The sequence below is a fragment of the Salmo salar genome, chromosome ssa07 (assembly GCF_905237065.1).
Source record: "Salmo salar chromosome ssa07, Ssal_v3.1, whole genome shotgun sequence".
NCBI classification, from domain to species: Eukaryota; Metazoa; Chordata; class Actinopteri; order Salmoniformes; family Salmonidae; genus Salmo; species Salmo salar.
Window position 1 is genome coordinate 36407593 of NC_059448.1, and position 20349 is coordinate 36427941.

Consider the following 20349-nt stretch of genomic DNA (forward strand, 5'->3'; position numbering starts at 1 on the left):
GGGACATAGTAGCTACGTCATGTACGTCATTTATTTGACGTCTGTTGGCTTGGCTCCTGCATCTTTGTGTCACGCGCTGTACCTGTCAACTCAACTGAAGCATCGTTATAATCGGCTACTTCATGAGAAAGTTTCACTAGTAGCTAGCTACCTATGTTTCATAAAAACTCAACAACTATCAACTGTTTTATACTGTTAAATACATTTCAAAAGTGCTGATAAAATATATGGCCTAATAGAGTTTATTTTTTATGTCTGATTTTACTGGACAAAATGAATTGGGTCGGTGGTTCAAGGTAAGTTTGACAGCTAGCTAGCTAACGTGAGCTTGCTTAACTAACGTTAGCACTTTTACATATGTGCTTTTTGACAGTCTGGGTGGAACAAGTTTTAGAAAACCTGCTTGTTAGCAAATATTCAACATTAACTTTCTCTTTCTTTCACAAATAACATTAGAACTGTAACATAACTGCTACTATTTAACAAAAATATTCTACTGACCCCCTTTTAAAAATATTATATTGACCCCCTTTAAAATAGCAATTTTAACTTGATTTTCCATTATAAATATTCAGGAACCGGTTTATGATGAGAAATGACATGAAAAAGCAGAGGGTAAGTTAAACCCACAGTGGCCTTAAATAAGGTCCCATATTGTATACATTATAATACAGCATACACTACCATTCAAACGTTTGGAGTCACTTAGAAAGACGCCTCAAAAGTTCTCAACTGGCAGCTTCATTAAATAGTACCCGCAAAATACCAGCGTGAAGAGGTGACTCCGGGATGCTGGCCTTCTAGGCAGAGTTCCTCTGTCCAGTGTCTGTGTTCTTTTGCCCATCTTAATCTTTTATTTTTATTGGCCAGTCTGAGATATGGCTTTTTCTTTGCAACTCTGCCTAGAAGGCCAGCATCCCGGAGTCTCCTTTTCACTGTTGATGTTGAGACTGGTGTTTTACGGGTGCCATTTAATGAAGCTGCCAGTTGAGGACTTGTGAGGTGTCTGTTTCTCAAACTAGACACTCTAATGTACTTGTCCTCTTGCTCAGTTGTGCACTGGGGCCTCCCACTCCTGTTTCTATTCTGGTTAGAGCCAGTTTGCGCTGTTCTGTGAAGGGAGTAGTACACATCGTTGTACGAGATCTTCAGTTTCTTGCCAATTTCTCGCATGGAATAGCCTGCATTTCTCAGAACAAGAGTAGACTGATGAGTTTCAGAAGAAAGTTCTTTGTTTCTGGCAATTTTGAGCCTGTAATCGAACCCACAAATGCTGATGTCCAGATATTCAACTAGTCTAAAGAAGGCCAGTTTTATTGCTTCTTTAATGAGCACAACAGTTTTCAGCTGTGCTAACATAATTGCAAGATGGTTTTCTAATGATCAATTGGCCTTTTAAAATGATAAACTTGGATTAGCTAACACAACGTGCCATTGGAACACAGGAGTGATGGTTGCTGATAATGGGCCTCTGTATGCCTATGTAGATATTCCATAAAAAATCAGCCGTTTCCAGCTACAATAGTCATTTACAACATTAACAATGTCTACACTGTATTTCTGATCAATCTTAAGTTATTTTAATGGACAAAAAATGTGCTTTTCTTTCAAAAACAAGGACATTTCTAAGTGACCCCAAACTTTTGAACAGTAGTGTATGTGACATGATAATACATATGCCAACATTTTATCAGGAATTCTTTGAAAAGAAAAAAATGCAGAGAAAGATGAAAACCTTAGGAATACCAACCTCTCCTAAAGGAGCCAGCTCTGGAAGTATGGACCTAGTGACTTTATTCATAGTAAACCAGATTGCTGCAAAGAAAGAAAACAATGGTGAGTTCAGACAGGCATCTATAGATTATGGATAAATACTAATAACATTGAAAAATGATCCCACCCACCCACAACAATAACTTTGTTTGTTCCAGATCAGCCAAAGATAACTCACATCACTGATGATAAAGGAGGACCCAAGTCGATGAGGGAGGGGCCCCTGGAGTTACCCATGAGCCCTTGCTCCCCATCACGGCTTTCCCTTGTGGAGAGCCAGCCTTTGTACAGGTATCGTTTATATATATCAAATCAATCAAATTTATTTATAAAGCCCTTCTTACATCAGCTGATATCTCAAAGTGCTGTACAGAAACCCAGCCTAAAACCCCAAACAGCAAGCAATGCAGGTGTAGAAGCACGGTGGCTAGGAAAAACTCCCTAGAAAGGCCAGAACCTAGGAAGAAACCTAGAGAGGAACCAGGCTATGAGGGGTGGCCAGTCCTCTTCTGGCTGTGCCGGGTGGAGATTATAACAGAACATGGCCAAGATGTTCAAATGTTCATAGATGACCAGCAGGGTCAAATAATAATAATCACAGTGGTTGTAGAGGGTGCAACAGGTCAGCACCTCAGGAGTAAATGTCAGTTGGCTTTTCATAGTCGATCATTCAGAGCATCTCTACTGCTCCTGCTGTCTCTAGAGAGTTGAAAACAGCAGGTCTGGGACAGGTAGCACGTCCGGTGAAGAGGTCAGGTTTCCATAGCCGCAGGCAGAACAGTTGAAACTGGAGCAGCAGCACGGCCAGGTAGGTGGACTGGGGACAGCAAGGAGTCATCAGGCCAGGTAGTCCTGAGGCATGGTCCTAGGGCTCAGGTCCTCCGAGAGAAAGAAAGAAAGAAAGAAAAGAAAGAAAGAAAGAAAGAAAGAAAGAAAGAAAGAAAGAAAGAAAGAAAGAAAGAAAGAAAGAAAGAAAGAAAGAAAGAAAGAAAGAAAGAAAGAAAGAAAGAAAGAAAGAAAGAAAGAAAGAAAGAAAGAAAGAAAGAAAGAAAGAAAGAAAGAAAGAAAGAAAGAAAGAAAGAAAGAAAGAGAGAGAGAAAGAGAGAGAATTAGAGAGAGCATACTTAAATTCACACAGGACAAGACAGGAAAAATACTCCAGATATAACAGACTGACCCTAGCCCCCTGACACAAACTACTGCAGCATCATTACTGGAGGCTGAGACAGGAGGGGTCGGGAGACACTGTGGCCTCATCCGACGATACCCCCGGACAGGGCCAAACAGGCAGGATATAACCCCACCCACTTTGCCAAAGCACAGCCCCCACACCACTAGAGGGATATTTTCAACCACCAACTTACCATTCTGAGACAAGGCCGAGTATAGCCCACAAAGATCTCCGCCACGGCACAACCCAAGGGGGGGCGCCCACCCAGACAGGAAGATCACGTCAAGCAATTATAGAATCATTTTAGGAGGAAAAATGAAACAGTAGCTCATCTTTAATGACATTCAAGTATTTGTAATAACGGTAGTGTACTAATGTATTTTAGTGTCCAGGCTGCTAGAAAGAGAAAGCACTGCATTCCTGATGGATTCAAGTGTAGACAGGTCAGTCGGCTTTTACTCACACTGATTCATCTTTTCTGACAACACAAATACATCACCTTACGTCACTAGTACTCTTTTGATCATATTTCTGAACATACAGATACAGTAAGCTTTATGGAAATGATGACTCAACCTTGTGACATTTGGCTGGTTCATTGGTTGTTGCTCTCAGCTCTCACCAGTGCTGGAGTCGAACATGTCAGACACCAGTACATCAGACTACCAGCAACACATCCAGGACACCCTGAGCCCCTTCTGCTCGGCATCGTCGTCAGTCTCCTCCTCAGGGGCAGGCCTGTTCTCCCTCCAGCAGAGAGCACAGGTCCAGCCACAGCTACACTGCTCACCTAGACCCCCCTGGGATACCGCCACCTCAGCGCAACTACAGGTATTCATTCAAATACAGTCATAGTAACAGTATTCCTTCATTTGGAATGGATTTAACCCCACCTCTACCCCACAAACACATGAAACAAAGACAAATGAACGTGCATTCATTCCACTGTACTAACAGTTTTGTAAAACCTAATGAATATTTGATTTTGTAGTTTAGACCTTTCTCTCAGCCAGGAGGGAGGAGAGAGTGTTCCCCGTGGGCCACAGGACCAAGTGGACCCAAACAGCAGCTGAACATGACCCCCCCTGTGTCCAGAGTACGGTTTGGAGGCACAGAGCCTGAGTGAGTACTGAACTGAAAATATCAAAGATGTGTTTTTACCTGATATGCAGGAAATGTTGATTTTCTTTATCCATCTTCTGTTCACACATTATTGAGATTGACAACCCCCCCTGAACTGATATTATTTTTATCCTCATTTCCATTGCTGTATTGATTACATCTGTGAAGATAGACGTATTAGTTGATATTTCCATAACTTGTGCACTGACTAATGGGGTATGCATCTGCCGACCCAGTAGCACAGACACCAGAGACCATGTCATGCACGCAGTGGGGTTCTCTATCAACCAATCGGAGGGCAAAGACCACACCTTGGAGTTCTCTCTCAAAGATCAGACAATGAAGTTCTCTCTCAACCAAATAGAGAGTGAAGAGCAACACGAGAAAGCACTCTTCAGGGCCTGCAGTAATGAGGAATATGGAAGTGAAGGTACTTGTGCATCCCAAATGGCACCCTATGCCCTATATAGTGCACTACTTTTGGACAGGGCCCATAGGGCTCTGGTCAGAAGTATAGCACTGTAGGTAATAGGGTTCCATTTGCCACGCATACACTGTCGAGTGTGCATTATGTAGGCTATTAATCATGTCCTTTCACTAAAACTATGATACATGTTTTTGCATAACGTTTACCAATCTCTCTTTATTGACATACAGTACCAGTCAAAAGTTTGGGCACACCTACTCATTCCAGGGTTTTTCTTTATTTGGACTATTTCCTACATTGTAGAATACTAGTGAAGACATCAAAACTATGAAATAACACATGTGGAATTATGTAGTAACCAAAAAAGTGTTAAACCAATCAAAATATTTTTGACATTCTTCAAAGTAGCCACCATTTGCCTTGATGACAGCTTTGTATGCTCTTGGCACTCTCTCAACCAGATTCATGAAATGGTCACCTGGAATGCATTTCAATGAACAGGTGTGCCTTGTTAAAAGTTAATTTGTGGAAATTCTTTCCTTAATGCATTTGAGCCAATCAGTTGTGTTGTGACAAGGTGGGGGTGGTATACAGAAGATTGCCCTATTTGGTAAAAGACTAAGTCCATATTATGGCAAGAACAGCTCAAATAAGCAACAAGAAACAACAGTCCATCATTACTTTAAGACATGAAGGTCAGTCAATCCAGAACATTTCAAGAACTTTGAAAGTTTCTTCAAGTGCAGTTACAAAAACCATCAAGAGCTATGATAAAACTGGCTCTCATGAGGACCGCCACAGGAAAGGAAGACCCAGAGTTCTGAACTGTTGATGATCAAGTTCATTAGTTACCAGCCTCAGAATTTGCAGCCCAAATAAATCCTTCACAGAGTTCAAGTAACAGACAAATCTCAACATCAACTGTTCAGAGGAAACTGCGTGAATCTGGCCTTCATGGTCGAATTGCTGCAAAGAAACCACTACTAAAGAAAACCAATAATAAGAAAAGACTTGCTTGGGCCAAGAAACATGAGCAATGGACATTAGACAGGTGGAAATCTGTACTTTGGTCTGATGAGTCCAGATTTGAGATTTTTGGTTCCAACTGCCGTGTCGCAGAGTAGGTGAATGGATGATCTCTGCATGTGTGGTTCCCACCGTGAAGCATGGAGGAGGAGGTTTGATGTTGTGGGGGTGATTTTCTGGTGGCATTGTCAGAGATTTATTTAGAATTCAAGGCACACTTAACCAGCATGGCTACCACAGCATTCTGCAGTGATACGCCATCCCATCTGGTTTGCACTTATTGGGACTATCATTTATTTTTCAACAGGACAATGACCAAACACACCTCCGGGCTGTGTAAGGGCTATTTGACCAAGAAGGAGGGTGATGGAGTGCTGCATCAGATGACCTGGCCTCCACAATCACCCGACCTCAACCCAATTGAGATGGTTTGGGATGAGTTGGACCACAGAGTGAAGGGAAAGCAGCCAACAAGTGCTCAGCATATGTGGGAACTCCTTCAAGACTGTTGGAAAAGCATTCCAGGTTGTCACATCTACTCCCGCTCCTCCCCTCCTGCATTCGACATCGCCGGTTTACTAACCACCGGTCCTGGCATTCATCATTACGTGCACCTGCCATTCATCATTACGCGCACCTGCTCTTCATCATGAGGCACACCTGGACTCAATCACTTCTCTGATTACCTCCCCTATGTCTGTTACTCCCTTAGTTCCATTCCCAAGGCAGTATTGACTGTGTTTCACGTCTGTACGCTACTCGTGTTTCTTGTTTTGTTCCGTGTTCCGTTTATTATTAAACTCACCACCTGCACTTGCTTCCCGAAGCCCAGCATCCACGTTACAGAATACTGCCTCACCAAATGGAAGCAGCAGGAAATCAGAGCATCTCCCAGATGGTCGACGAAGAGGGATATTTACTTCGTAAGCACCACGACCAGCTAGCGCAACTGGGGACGGCTATGGAAGAGGTTCTTCGCAGTCTTCAACGTCTTGAACATGCCGAGAGGCGTTGCCTTCCACTAGCAGAAGATACTCTTCCACCAGTAGACCCAGCGAGCCAGCACATCAGTCCATTCAGCTGTCCGCCCAGGTCAGCGATGGCCATTTGTCCCTCCCGGATAAATATGATGGAACCCCATCTAAATGCTGTGGCTTCCTACTCCAGTGCTCCCTCTATTTTGTGCATCAGATGGGAGCCCCCACCACAGAGAGGTCCAAGGTTGCCATGGTTATTTCTCTGCTGACTGGGCGGGCGTTGGAGCGGGCTACGGCCGTCTGGGAGAGAGGAGAGGAGGAGCGGGCTTCGTAGGGCAGAGAGGGGGGTGAGTGCCTACTCCAACTACGCCAGGATGACCAGACCGCTGCCGGTCACGCGCTGACCTTCCGGACAGTAGCAGCATCCAGTGGATGGAATGAGCCGGCGCTCCGTACGCTATTCCAAAGAGGACTGCGCGAGGAGGTCCAAACAGAACTGGCATGTTGTGATGACAGCCTCTCCTTGGACGCACTCATCGTGATGGCCATCCGGTTGGATAATCTAATTCGGGAGCATCGGTACTCACATCGCTTCTCTCCCTCCCTCAGTGAACACTCTGTAGCAGAGCCTGAACCTATGGAGGTAGCGGTCACATACCTCCCCGCGGTGCAGCAACGCAGACGGAGACAGCTGAGGCTCTGTCTCTATTGTGGTCAAGGGGGGCACCAGCTTCAGTAGTGTCCGGTACGTCCCAACTCGGGATCCACAAGCTCAGAGGGACGGTCACGTGATCTTCCACCTCCTGGGGCAGGTGTGAGTATCCCGTCTTCATCAGTTTCTGCTAAACACTTTTAGTGTCAATCACACTAGCTGACTGTCCCTCGTGTACTGTTTCTACAGAGCTAGTGGATTTCGGTGCCGCGGGGAACTTTATTGACCAGACCCTTGCCTCCTCTCTGAACATCCCCTCATACCTGCTCTCCTCTCCGTTTCCGGTTCAAGCTCTTGATAAATCGGCCACTAGGATCCGGAACCATCACCACACCACTCACCCTCACCGTGGAGTCCATTCATCAGGAAAACATCCCTTTCTTCATTACTAGTGCACTAGCTCACAAGATCATCCTCGGCCTCCCATGTCTCCAATGCCATAACCCCACCATCTCATGGTCAAGGATAAGAATCACGGACTGGTCACCCGAATGCCGGAGGACCTGTTTTCCTGTTGCCTCTCGTGTCGTAGACCCTGTGGTCTGGGACGTAGATGTGGACATTCGCCAGGCTCTGGAGAGGGAACCTGCTCCCACTACCTGTCCTCCTGAGCGCATCTACATTCCCATGGGGATAAGGGAGCAACTGTTAACCTGGGCACACACAGCTGTTGTCGCTGGACATCCTGGATCACCCTTACTGAAAAAAAGTATTGGTGGCCCACCTTGGTGCAGGACGCTACTCGCTACGACAACTCCTATTCTGTGTGTGCCCAACTAAGTCTCCAGGCACGCTCCAGCAGGGAAGCTCCTTCCCCTTCCCATGCCTCAGCGTCCCTGGTCTCATCTGTCCATTGACTTTGTTATTGATCTCCCCTCCTCTGACGGTTTCACCACCATTCTGGTGGTTGTGGACAGATTTTCTAAATCATGCCAGTTTATTCCTGTCTCTGGTCTCCCTACCTTAATGGTCTTCTAGAGGACATTGTCTCTGACCATGGCCCCCAATTCACGTCACAGGTATGGAGGGCTTTCATGGAGAATCTGGGGGTCACGGTCAGCCTCACTTCCGGGTACCGGCCTCAGTCCAACGGGCAGGTGGAGAGGATGAACCTGAAGCTGGGGAGGTTCCTGAGGAGTCACTGCCAGAACCGGCAGGGGAAATGGGCCCAATTCCTTCCCTGGGCAGAATATGCACAGAATTCATTACGTCACTCCTCCACCGGGCTTACTCCCTTCCGGTGTGTCCAAGGCCCCTGCGGTGGACGAATGGTTCCGGCGCACAGAGGTTTGGACTGATGCTCATGTGAGGATCTAGCGTGCCGTCCTTCGACCAGAAGGAGCAGGCGGATCGCCACCTCAGTGTGGCGCCCGTGTTCCATCCTGGTGATCGCGTCTGGCTTTCCACCAGGAACCTCCCACCCAGCCTGCTCTGCAAAAAGCTGTCTCCGGTTTGTGGGGCCATTCAAAGTTCTCCATAGGGTAAATAAGGTGACTTATAGGTTTCAGCTTCCCAGTGATTACCGTATCTCACCTTCGTTTCATGTCTGTTTAACACTTGTTTGGTTACTACATGATTCCATATGTGTTATTTCATAGTTTTGATGTCTTCACTATTATTCTACAATGTAGAAAATAGTAAAAATAAAGAAAAACCCTTGAATGAGTAGGTGTGTCCAAACTTTTGATTGGTACTGTATGTATGTCAATTCATCCCAGCAGCTAATTTTAAGAAGGGGATGTCTAAGATATATCTCAAGGAGGAAGTACCAACATCTTCCAGAGATGTGAATGAATCACAGAGCCAAAACCCTGAACCTGATTTTCTGACTCAGGTAATTGCAGGCAGCAGCATTACATCAGGTGTCTAATGCCACCTAGTGGCAAAATTTGAATAATTTCAGAGCTAAATAATGATGACGATAAAATACAGTACCATTTAGCAGACAGTTTTTCCAAAGCTACTACAGTCATACGTGCAAACATTTTACATACTGGTGGTCTCGGAAATCGAGCCCACTATCCTGGCGTTGCAAGTACCATGCTCTACCAACTGAGCCACCGAGGACCTGATGAGAGAATGATAATAGGTAAAGCTAAGGGGAAATGTGTTCATACGGTGAAGGCTAGCCTGTTTCATTGTTACGCCTGTATTCCAACAGGTTTCCAACTGCACTGATGTCAGCTCATGTAAGTTTCCACAGTATATTCAAAATCATCTGCTGTTCACCATCTGTCTGACACTGATAGTTTGAGTCCCAAATGGCACCCTATTCCCTATATAGTGCCAAATGAGGAATTGAATGAGGAATAATAGGGTGTCATTTGGAACGCAACCTGGTAGAGACTTACCTGCAGATCTATCTTCAGCTTGTCCTGGAAACACTCATCATGGTCCTAAGGAATGCTGTGAATCATCACCCAGTTACTCTCCAAGAAGAGGTTACTTTAGTTCAGACTCTGATGATGACGTAAGTAAACAATTAATACTGTTTACATCTGCTTTGGTTAATATACTGTAAGGGGATGCTTTGATTTTCCATAGATCCCATAGGCCTACCATTACTGACTTGGTAACACTTTACATTGAATTGCTCTTATAAGTCTGTGTAATTACTGTTTAGAACATGTTGTTACATAGTAACTGCTTTGCATTTACATGGTAATATCAACATATTTCTTAGCCTGAGTCCCAGATCTGTTTGTGCTGTCTTGTCAACTCCATTGCTGTCATGTATCATGACAATGACAGCAATGGAGTTGACAAGACAGCCCATACATATCTGGGATTTAGGCTGCATATTTTCATACTAATCTTTAAATGTCATATCAGGAGGTGGAGGATTATTACCAGTGTCACCAGGGTGGAACCTCACAGTCACACACAGTGCGGTCCTGTAGTGAAGAGTTCAATGTCCTCAGCCAAGGCTCATCACATTGGAACACACAACAACTGGGTCACCCTCAGTCTCAATCCAGACCTTACACCCCACTCACTAGGTCTCAGAGCACAGGGAACTGTGGAAACGACCAGAGAGATCATAGAGACCAGAGAGCTTTGGAGAGCTTCGGCTACACTGAGAGACGGTCAGGCTGTGTAGTTGCAGATGACAGTAACGGCCAGGTTAGGGTTATAAGTGATCAGTATGTCCCATCTTGTCCTCTGTCTGAATCACAGTGCTCTGAGGTTCACCAACAAAAGATAGAAGCCACCGGAACACGAGAAACACAAACACGAGAAATGGGAACACAGACTGTCGCCAACATCACCTCGAAATGTCCAACATCGGACGTTTCAACTCAGTGCAGTTTTGGACAGGAGTGTAAAGAGAACAACCTCATGGACTCTGAATCCCACAAGTCTGCTTACAATGTAATACCGACCCCAACTACCAGAGGGCAGGCAAGTCACAGAGATGAGTCTATGAGACAACAGACACACAGAGCATTATCAGACAGATCCAGGAGGGAGGGAGAAGAGCAAACTCCCTGGAGAAAATCAACAGCCAGAGAGCTCAAGGCTGGACCTGGGCACCATCCATCAATCATCCCTTCAAACAAGTGTCGTAACACTAACACTGAGAGTAGAGTGTGTATTCAGAGACCCACTACCTCTATACTAGACACTCTCCTCATCACCAATGATGTAAAAGGTATAAATAGCAAATGTTTGATGTAATTAACAAATCAGTGTTGCCGATATAGACATATTTATGGAAGATAAGTTCCAAATCAATGCAAACAACTTCATATGTGGTGTAATTTGTCATAAATAATCGATTGAAAGTAAAGCTAGTGAATGCGTGTAACAAGCACATGTTATACTGCAATTATATTTACTCTGATCTGTATATGTTGACATTCTTCCAGAGTTTGTTGCCGTTATTTTCTTACGGACCGAGATTCATGATGGTGGTATTTTTTTGTATTTTCAGTAGTATTTTGAAAATGTATGTTGCTCCCTAATGATGTTTTTCTCTCTTCCATCCAGACTTGAGAGATGAGCAGCTGCAGCATAGAGGACAGGGAGATGAAAGAGAGGTCCTGGACCCTGTTGAGAATGTTCCTCTTAGAGAAGACCTTCCAGATGACAAAGAGGAGAAACGGAGAGGGAGTGCAGAGGAGAGGGAGGAGGTCACTGCTGAGAGCGGAGTTAACAGGCTTTCAGAGGAGGTTGAGACACTTCAGGAAATAGCAGACATTCTGCTCATGCTGAAGCAGAGGAAAAAAGATTAGAGGTGGGAAGGACAGGAGAGGAGGGTATCCCTTTAAGAGTTGTGAACAGTACTAGCAACTACATCCCTTTACCACAGAATCTGTTTCTGCATATTTAAAGATTTATAACAATGCCCTTGGGATTCTACATTAAAACGAAAGCCAGATATTGCAAGATAATTAGTTTATTTTTTCCCAATACATATTTAAGTGTTCAAGATTCTCATGAATATATTTACTTTGATAGAATATAAATTATAGCAAAACATTTACAGCAACAATAATCAAATGTGTACTATACAGCACTGGATACATTTTTTTTTAATCTTCACTAGTTCTTCATAAGCTAGACTAGAAACACTGCATTTAATTTGTTTTCACACAGAAAACATTGCACCCATTCACCATAAACACATTGGATGTCCCCATTTAGGAATTAAAGCAAAGAAGGCAATATAATAATAACACAATGGGTTGTCAAGGGGTTGTTGAGCATCTTTCCTAAAATCACAAAACATCAAATAACTTGTTTGACACTATCTCAAGTTTGTTACATTACGGCAATGTTGTCACCTCTGTGAATGGCGTGTGCAATAAAGTGTTTTTTCCTCTATAAAACGCACTGTGATAATAAAAAAAAGACATATCTTCCAGTGAACCTCCACTTTAGACTACCTATAGTATCCTCTCTTTTCTAATCACATTTCTAATCAAATACTCAAATATTGATAATACATACTCAATAATCCAGTATTGACACACTGATGTTCCAATGAACTGGCAAAACACATCTAGTGATCCTTTGAAATGCTGTCATTTCATTTCAGTCTAAAGAAAATCCTATTTGAATTCCCAATAGTAGCTATCTATTTTGTTTTGTCACAGCCAATAATACACAGACATATTCTCAGCGACTTTATGTTGACCACTTTCAACAAGAGTTTGCTACACACAAATCTAAGTGTACTGAAGTACTCAACTAAAAAGGTGTCACCTTACATAGTTTTACGATATATAAAACAACATTAGCAAGTACAGTACAGTACTCCTCGACCCTTTAGAACACGAGAACCCCAGCTCTTTCACGTGAAGAGTATGCATTGCAATTTGTACATAAGGCTGTGGAGGAAGACACAACGTAAAATGGAGACAAAATAAGACATTCTTTCTGACATGGTTTTCCCAAAGAGCAACTATGTGTGTGACATTAACTGACTAAACTGTCCATTTCAATGCATGGTTATTCTCTCTGATAGACTGAGGTACAACCCAATGAATAGTCTAGTCTACATTTATCAATAAAAACATTTGTGCAACTTCTGAAATCAAAAAAGGCTGTCATCACGCTGGCTGGCCATATAGTCAACTCCCTCATACATTTCACTTCAGTACAGGCACCGACATCATGGGTATAATATATTGGAATAAATAACATAATAATCCATAGGTTTACTAATGAGAAAACAAAGACGGGTTATGTGCTACTTACTGTAGCTTATCAACCAACATGATTAAACAAACAGCAAAGCAAGACTGAACATCATCATTAGACGGAGACCAGGATAAGTCCCAAATGGCATGCTATTCCCTTTATAGTGCACTACTTTTGACCAAGGCCCATAGGGCTCTGGTTAAAAGTAGTGCACTATATAGGGAATAGGGTGCCATTTGGGACGCACTGCCCAGGTGTACTACTAGTGTCTGACGCCCCATTTGTGATGCTACGGACAAGCTGAGACAATATTGTTCTGAGTTTCATATAGAAAGGCATACTGGTATCAACACTATATATTACAACCCCTCCCTCTGATTTTAAAACTTGTAATATCATGGCCATTTTAGTGGACGTTTGGACTCCTACAATAAAGGTTTTGTTGTGAAGAGGTTTTATCTCTAATCATAGGGTTTTATGTGAGGGAAAAGGCAATAGTTTTGTTAATTGTTGGTCTGCCTCATATATATGTAAATTCATAATAATGCGACATATGAACAGTAAAATGGATGTCTAAATGCTGAGGATAAATATGAATGTAATGTATGCTTAATACTATTTACATGATGGTTTAAAAATCAAAAATAAGATTCTTATCAAACTATAGAAGTAACTACAACATTACATTGGCAAAATCAAAGGTGTAACTTGTGTTATAAATAGCTACCCTGTCTGTGAAAAAGATGGAGCAATGTAACCTATGTGACTGTGAGGCAAACCAGAGAACAGGACTCGGGGAGGTTGTAGATCAGGGGCTGTATGTATCAAGCTTCCTGTCCATGTAATATTATGAATTATGATCTAAAAGGCAAAACTAATCCTAAATCAACACTCCTACTCTGAGACACTTGATACACACTTTCTGGGATGAGAGAACAGGGACAATATCCAAGGCCAAAGTTACAAACTAGACTGGGACCAGATCTGTTTGTGCTCTTGCCAACTCCATGGCTGTCATCATCAAGCCATTATTTGGCATGACAATGAGTTGGCATGAAAGCACAGACTGGCACTCAGGCTAGGGCTAATCCACGTCGGAGGCATCGTTATCAGAGAGGTGGTAGTTGCTCCCCTTCACCCTGATGTACTCCACCTGCCGGTCCTCGTCAGAGTCTGTGGCCCCGCAGGAGCACAGCTGGTTGTCGAACAGGGACTCAATCTCCTCCAGCCTCCGGCTCTTTGTCTCAGGCAGACAGCCGTAGATGAAGAAGAACCCCAGCAGAGCCAGGCTGGAGTAAAGGAAAAACGCTCCTGGGAAATAACAATCACAACAACTACACAATCAACAACACATAATCTGTCAGTCATTAATAAGGCCTACAGTTTTTCCCTGACTACCGTACATGACTTGACCAGGAAGGGCCCAGAGGTTTTCCTGTACTGACAGCAGAGTTCAGTTCTAGTCTGCAACAGTACAATTCTGTCACACTATCCAGTATCTACTGCACATTATTAAATGACAGCAAGTAATCAAGCATGATGAAACTACATTCATTACACATTGAGCCCATCATAAGATATCTCAAGTCTCTCTAGATTAATCAAATGTCCAACAAAGGTCAGATCCTGCAGTAGAAGCAGGCCTGCTGTTCAGGTTGATTGATCAAGGATGTCCTGTAAGTGGGGTATTGATCAGTGACTACGGTTTGTACCGTAGTAGGTGAGGGACTGGGCCACGTGGAGGAAGATGTGTCTGTGTTACCGTAGTAGGTGAGGTTCTGAGCCACATGGAGGAAGGTGAGGGAGACCAGGAAGTTAAATGTCCAGTTGACTCCAGCTGAACAGGCGTTCCCTGTGCTCCGGGCCCACAGGGGGTAAATCTCAGAGTTGATTGTCCACGGCATTGGACCCATACCTGGAAGTAGAGGGATGACACAGGGCTTACGATAGCTCTACAGTACAGTAACTACCCCCCCCGCATGCAAACAATGCTGAATCAAGACGTATATACAGTAAGCACACAAATCAAACCTTTAAGCAAGTATACCAAATGACATCAATGCATGGTTAATGCCAAACTTCAAATGAGATCACATTTTCTAATAATGCATTTCTTTGGTTAGTAGTTGCCCCACAATGCAAGTGAAATACAGCGTAAATTGAATCTCTACATAGATCAGTGTTGCCTCTCACCTGGGGCGAAGAAGGCCAGATAGAGAACAAGACCCAGTAGGACCACCCAGGAGTAGGAGGTGGGACAGTAGTTATAGGCCCAGTACGTATGGACTCTCAGCTGGGTCGAGTTGGAACACCTGGAATAACATGGTACAAGACAGTTAATGTATTGTAGCAACAGTAGTTATGTTATGGATAGAGGGGTACTATGAGTACAGTATTATAGAATAACCACTTCTCAAGCCTTCTTCAAGGAGTCTTATTCAACTCCTTCCACTAACCCCCTCCATCCCCTTCACAAACACACAACAAATAAACCCACACACAGAGCACATTCTATGACTCACCTGCCCCCTGCTGCCCTATGCGCAAACACACACTCTCTCCCTCCCCTTTGTGCCTCCTGTAGCTCACCTGCCCAGGCTGCCTTCTCAGTGGAGGCTGTATTGACAGATACGTAGCTCACCTGCCCCAGGCTGCCTTCTCAGTGGAGGCTGTATTGACAGGTACACACGAGGAGGCGAACAGAGCTGTGCTGTTCTCACGGAAACAGAAGCCACACCCCGGGTCCAGCATGCACGGCTCACACAGCCTGGGATGACAGGAGGATTGGACAGAGATGTCACAAACAGAGACAAGATCATTGAGGAGGTATAACAGAACACATTTACTCGCTGTGAATGGAGAAGATGCTATCTTGAGCTCTTTACTCTGATAACATGAGAATAATCTATTTCTGTGTGAGTGTGTAGTGCGGCGAGCATATGGCAGACCCATTTCATCCACAGAGGGCGTAGCTCTAATTTTAAAAATAAATAAACAAACAATTCACCTTTATTTAACCAGGTAGATCAGTTGAGAATAAGTTCTCATTTACAACTGCGAGCTGGCCAAGATAAAGTAAAGCAGCGCGACAAAAACAACAACACAGAGTTACACATGGGATAAATAAATGTACAGTCAATAACACAATAGAAAAATCTATGTACAGTGTGTGCAAATGTAGTAAGATTAGGGAGGTAAGGCAATAAATAGGCCATAGTGGTGAAATAATTACAATTTAGCATTAACACTGGAGTGATGGATGTGCAGATGATGATGTGCAATACTGGGGTGCAAAAGAGCAACAAAAAAAAAGTATAACAATATTGGGATGAGGTAGTTGGGTAGGCCATTTACAGATGGGCTATGTACAGGTGCAATGATCGGTAAGCTGCTCTGACAGCTGATGCTTAAAGTTAGTGAGGGAGATATAAGTCTCCAGCTTCAGTGATTTTTGAAATTCGTTCCAGTCATTGGCAGCAGAGAACTGGAAGGAACGGCAGCCAAAGGAGGTGTTGGCTTTGAGGATGACCAGTGAAATATACCTGCTGGAGCACATGGTACGGGTGGGTGTTGCTATGGAGACCAGTGAGCTGAGAAAAGGCAGGGCTTTATCTAGCAAATACTTAAAGATGACCTGGAGCCAATGGGTTTGGCGATGAATATGTAGCGAGGGCCAGCCAACGAGAGCCAGCCAACAAGTGCATACAGGTCGCAGTGGTGGGTAGTATATGGGGCTTTGGTGACAAAAGGGATGGCACTGTGATAGACTACATCCAATTTGCTGAGTAGAGTGTTGGAGGCTAGTTTGTAAATGACATCGCCGAAGTCAAGGATCGGTAGGATGGTCAGTTTTATGAGGGTATGTTTGGCAGTATGAGTGAAGGAGGCTTTGTTGCGAAATAGGAAGCCGATTCTAGATTTAATTTTGTATTGGAGATGCTTAATGTGAGTATGGAAGGAGAGTTTACAGTCTAACCAGACACCTAGGTATTTGTAGTTGTCCACATATTCTAAGTCAGAACCGTCCAGAGTAGTGATGCTCGGCGGGGGGGCAGGTGCGGGCAGCAATTGGTTGAAGAGCATGCATTTAGTTTTACTAGCATTTAAAAGCAGTTGGAGGCCACGGAAGGAGTGTTGTATGGCATTGAAGCTCGTTTGGAGGTTTGTTAACACAGTGTCCAAAGAAGGGCCAGATGTATACAGAATGGGGTCATCTGTATAGAGGTGGATCAGAGAATCACCAGAAGCAAGAGCGATATCATTGATATATACAGAGAAAAGAGTAGGCCCGAGAATTGAACCCTGTGGCACCCCCATAGAGACTGCCAGAGGTCCGGACAACAGGCCCCCCGATTTGACATACTGAACTCTATCTAAGAAGTAGTTGGTGAACCAGGCGAGGCAGTCATTAGAGAAACCAAGGCTATTGAGTCTGCTGATAAGAATGCGGTGATTGACAGAGTCGAAAGCCTTGGCCAGGTTGATGAAAACGGCTGCACAGTACTGTCTTTTATCTATGGCGGTTATGATATTGTTTTGAACCTTGAGCGTGGCTGAGGTGCACCCATGACCAGCTCGGAAACCAGATTGCATAGTGGAGAAGGTACGGTGGGATTCAAAATGGTCGGTGATCTGTTTGTTAACTTGACTTTCGAAGACTTAGAAAGGCAGGGCAGGATGGATATAGGTCTGTAGCAGGTCTAGAGTGTCTCCCCCTTTGAAGAGGGGAATGACCGCGGCAGCTTTCCAATCTTTGGGGATCTCAGACGATACGAAAAAGAGGTTGAGCAGGCTAGTAATAGGGGTTGCAACAATTTCAGCGCATAATTTTAGAAAGAGAGGGTCCAGATTGTCTAGCCCAGCTGATTTGTAGGATCCAGATTTTGCAGCTCTTTCAGAACATCAGCTACAGTTGAAGTCGGAAGTTTACATACACCTTAGCCAAATACATTTCAACTCAGTTTTTCACAAATCCTGACATTTAATCCTAGTAAAAATTCCCTGTCTTAGGTCAGTTAGGATCACCACTATTTTTAAGATTGTGAAATGTCAGAATAATAGTAGAGAGAATGATTAATTTCAGCTTTTATTTCTTTCATCACATTCCCAGTGGGTCAGAAGTTTACATACACTCAATTAGTATTTGGTAGCATTGCCTTTAAATTGTTTAACTTGGGTCAAAAATGTTGGGTAGCCTTCCACAAGCTTCCCACAATAAGTTGGGTGAATTTTGTCCCATTCCTCCTGACAGAGCTGGTGTAACTGAGTCAGGCTTTTTAGGCCTCCTTGCTCGCACACACTTATTCAGTTCTGCCCACAAATGTTCTATAGGATTGAGGTTAGGGCTGTTAAGCGGAGCAGCACAGGGGAACCCAAGAGTAGACTCAGACCAGGAAACAGGGATGAATGAAGCAAGATATTTATTGTAACACAGGGAGAGATGAAGTGCAGATCCAGAGAAGCTTGGATGAGTTGTAGGAAACCAGATGTGTAGGCTGAGGTTGGAGTGAACTGGGTTGGGACAGGGTAAACGGGTCCGGAGGGGAATCCAAGGGAGTGATGATGAGTTGAATCCAGAACAGGTTAGCAGGGTGGTGAGATGTGGAACAGGAGACAGGAACCAGAGTCAGAGAGGTAAAACTGCAGTGACAGGAGAAACAGCGTCAGGCAAGGAAATAGGCACAGCAGGAAACAGGATCTTAAATAACAACAAATAGCTAGAAGCATGACTGACTGAACGGAGATTACGATCTGACAGAGTGGAAGTGTCAGAACTGAGTCTTTGTAGAGGTCTTGATTATGGAACGGGTTGCAGCTGGTGGGAAGCTGCTCTGACTCCAGCACATCTGTCTCCAACCACACAATCACACACACACAGAGAGAAGAAGAGGGAGAGAACTGGGGGAAAGGCTGCAGGTCAAGGAGACACCGGATGTCCACTAGGGGGTGTAGCAGGAGCAGATGTGACAAGGGCTTTGTGATGACCACTCCAATTCCTTGACTTTGTTGTCCTTAAGCCATTTTGCCACAACTTTGGAAGTATGCTTGGGGTCATTGTCCATTTGGAAGACCCATTTGGGACCAAGCTTTAACCTCGAGTGATGTCTTGAGATGTTGCTTCAATATATCCAAATACTTTTCCATCCTCATGATGCCATCTATTTTGTGAAGTGCACCAGTCCCTCCTGTAGCAAAGTACCCCCACAACATGATGCTGTACCCCAGTGCTTCACGGTTGGGATGGTGTTCTTCGGCTTGCAAGCATCCCCCTTTTTCCTCCAAACATAACGATGGTCATTACAGCAAAACAGTTCCATTTTTGTTTCATCAGACCAGAGGACATTTCTCCAAAAAGTACAATCTTTGTCCCCATGTGCAGTTGCAAACCGTAGTCTGGCTTTTTTATGGCGGTTTTGGAGCAGTGGCTTCTTCCTTGCTGAGTGGCCTTTCAGGTTATGTCGATATAGGACTTGTTTTACTGTGGATATAGATACTTTTGTACCTGTTTCCTCCAGCATCTTCACAGAGTCCTTTGCTGTTCTTCTGGGATTGATTTGCACTTTTTGTACCAAAGTACATTCATCTCTAGGGGACAGAACGCGTATAACGTATACAAACAGCAGATCCATACCACATTGGGTGGGCGGGTTGCAGGAAAGTATATTTAGATCGTAGGTGGAAAGTGAGATTAAAATATGAAAAAATATATACAAAAAAAACGATGAGACCGACTATTTACATGGGACAAGACAAGACAAACACACGTCCGACTGCTACGCCATCTAATGACAGAACAGACAAGTCTGTCTTAAATGAGTCTGTCTTGTTTGTTGCTGCTGTGAGTAACCAGAGAGAGTGCTGGTAAATAAACACTGGTGTTCAAAACATTAGGAACACCTTCCTAATATTCAGTTTCACCCCCTTTTGCCTTTAGAACAGCATCAATTCGTCAGGGCAAGGACTTTACAAGGTATCGAAAGCGTTCCACGGGGATACTGGTCCATGTTGACTCCAATACCTCCCACAGTTCTGTCAAGTTGGCTGGATGTTCTTTGGGTGGTGAACCATTCTTGATACACACAGGAAACTGTTGATTGTGAAAACCCCAGCAACGTTGCAGTTCTTGACACACTCAAACCGGTGCGCCTGGCACCTCCTACCATACCCCGTTCCACTTACAGTGCCTTTGGAAAGTATTCAGACCCCTTGACTTTTTACAGATTTTGTTACGTTATACAGCCCTATTCTAAAATGGAACGGGGTATGGTAGGAGGTGCCTGGCGCACCGGTTTGAAAAGAAATCCTCAGCAAAAAAAAATCCTCAGCAATCTACACACAATACCCCATAATGACAAAGTGAAAACAGGTTTTTAGACATTTTTGCTAATTTATTAAACATAAAAAACATAGATACCTTATTTACATAAGTATTCAGACCCTTTGCTATGAGACTCGAAATTGAGCTCAGATGCATCCTGTTTCCATTGATCATCCC

General features: G+C 43.9%; 2 protein-coding genes across 6 annotated transcripts in view; one reads left to right on the forward strand and one right to left on the reverse strand.

Moving 5' to 3' along the window:
• Window positions 1-63: 63 nt before the first annotated feature.
• Window positions 64-12011, forward strand: redic1 (regulator of DNA class I crossover intermediates 1). 5 transcript variants are annotated; one of them, XM_014207557.2, is made up of 13 exons: window positions 64-296; window positions 576-615; window positions 1695-1836; window positions 1932-2064; window positions 3330-3387; window positions 3560-3775; window positions 3936-4066; window positions 4303-4496; window positions 8927-9042; window positions 9370-9397; window positions 9578-9678; window positions 10041-10860; window positions 11199-12011. In XM_014207557.2, the coding sequence occupies exons 1-13, from the start codon at window positions 274-276 to the stop codon at window positions 11441-11443; spliced, it is 2247 nt and encodes a 748-aa protein (XP_014063032.1). In that variant the 5' UTR covers window positions 64-273; the 3' UTR covers window positions 11444-12011. The 5 variants fall into 5 exon arrangements, with proteins under 5 accessions (XP_014063032.1, XP_014063034.1, XP_045577849.1 ...); XM_014207559.2 differs by having other exon boundaries at window positions 10386-10860; XM_045721893.1 differs by having other exon boundaries at window positions 8930-9042.
• A 21-nt stretch (window positions 12012-12032) lies between these two features.
• The window catches only part of LOC106609118 (proton myo-inositol cotransporter), a 76540-nt gene continuing 68223 nt past the window's right edge, over window positions 12033-20349 (reverse strand). Inside the window, exons 7-10 of the mRNA XM_014207560.2 lie at window positions 15496-15621; window positions 15048-15166; window positions 14617-14769; window positions 12033-14165 (exon numbers count right to left, since the gene is read on the reverse strand). Coding sequence (XP_014063035.1) covers window positions 13939-14165; window positions 14617-14769; window positions 15048-15166; window positions 15496-15621 — 625 coding nt within the window. The 3' untranslated portion in view covers window positions 12033-13938. The remainder of the gene's footprint in view (window positions 14166-14616; window positions 14770-15047; window positions 15167-15495; window positions 15622-20349) is intronic.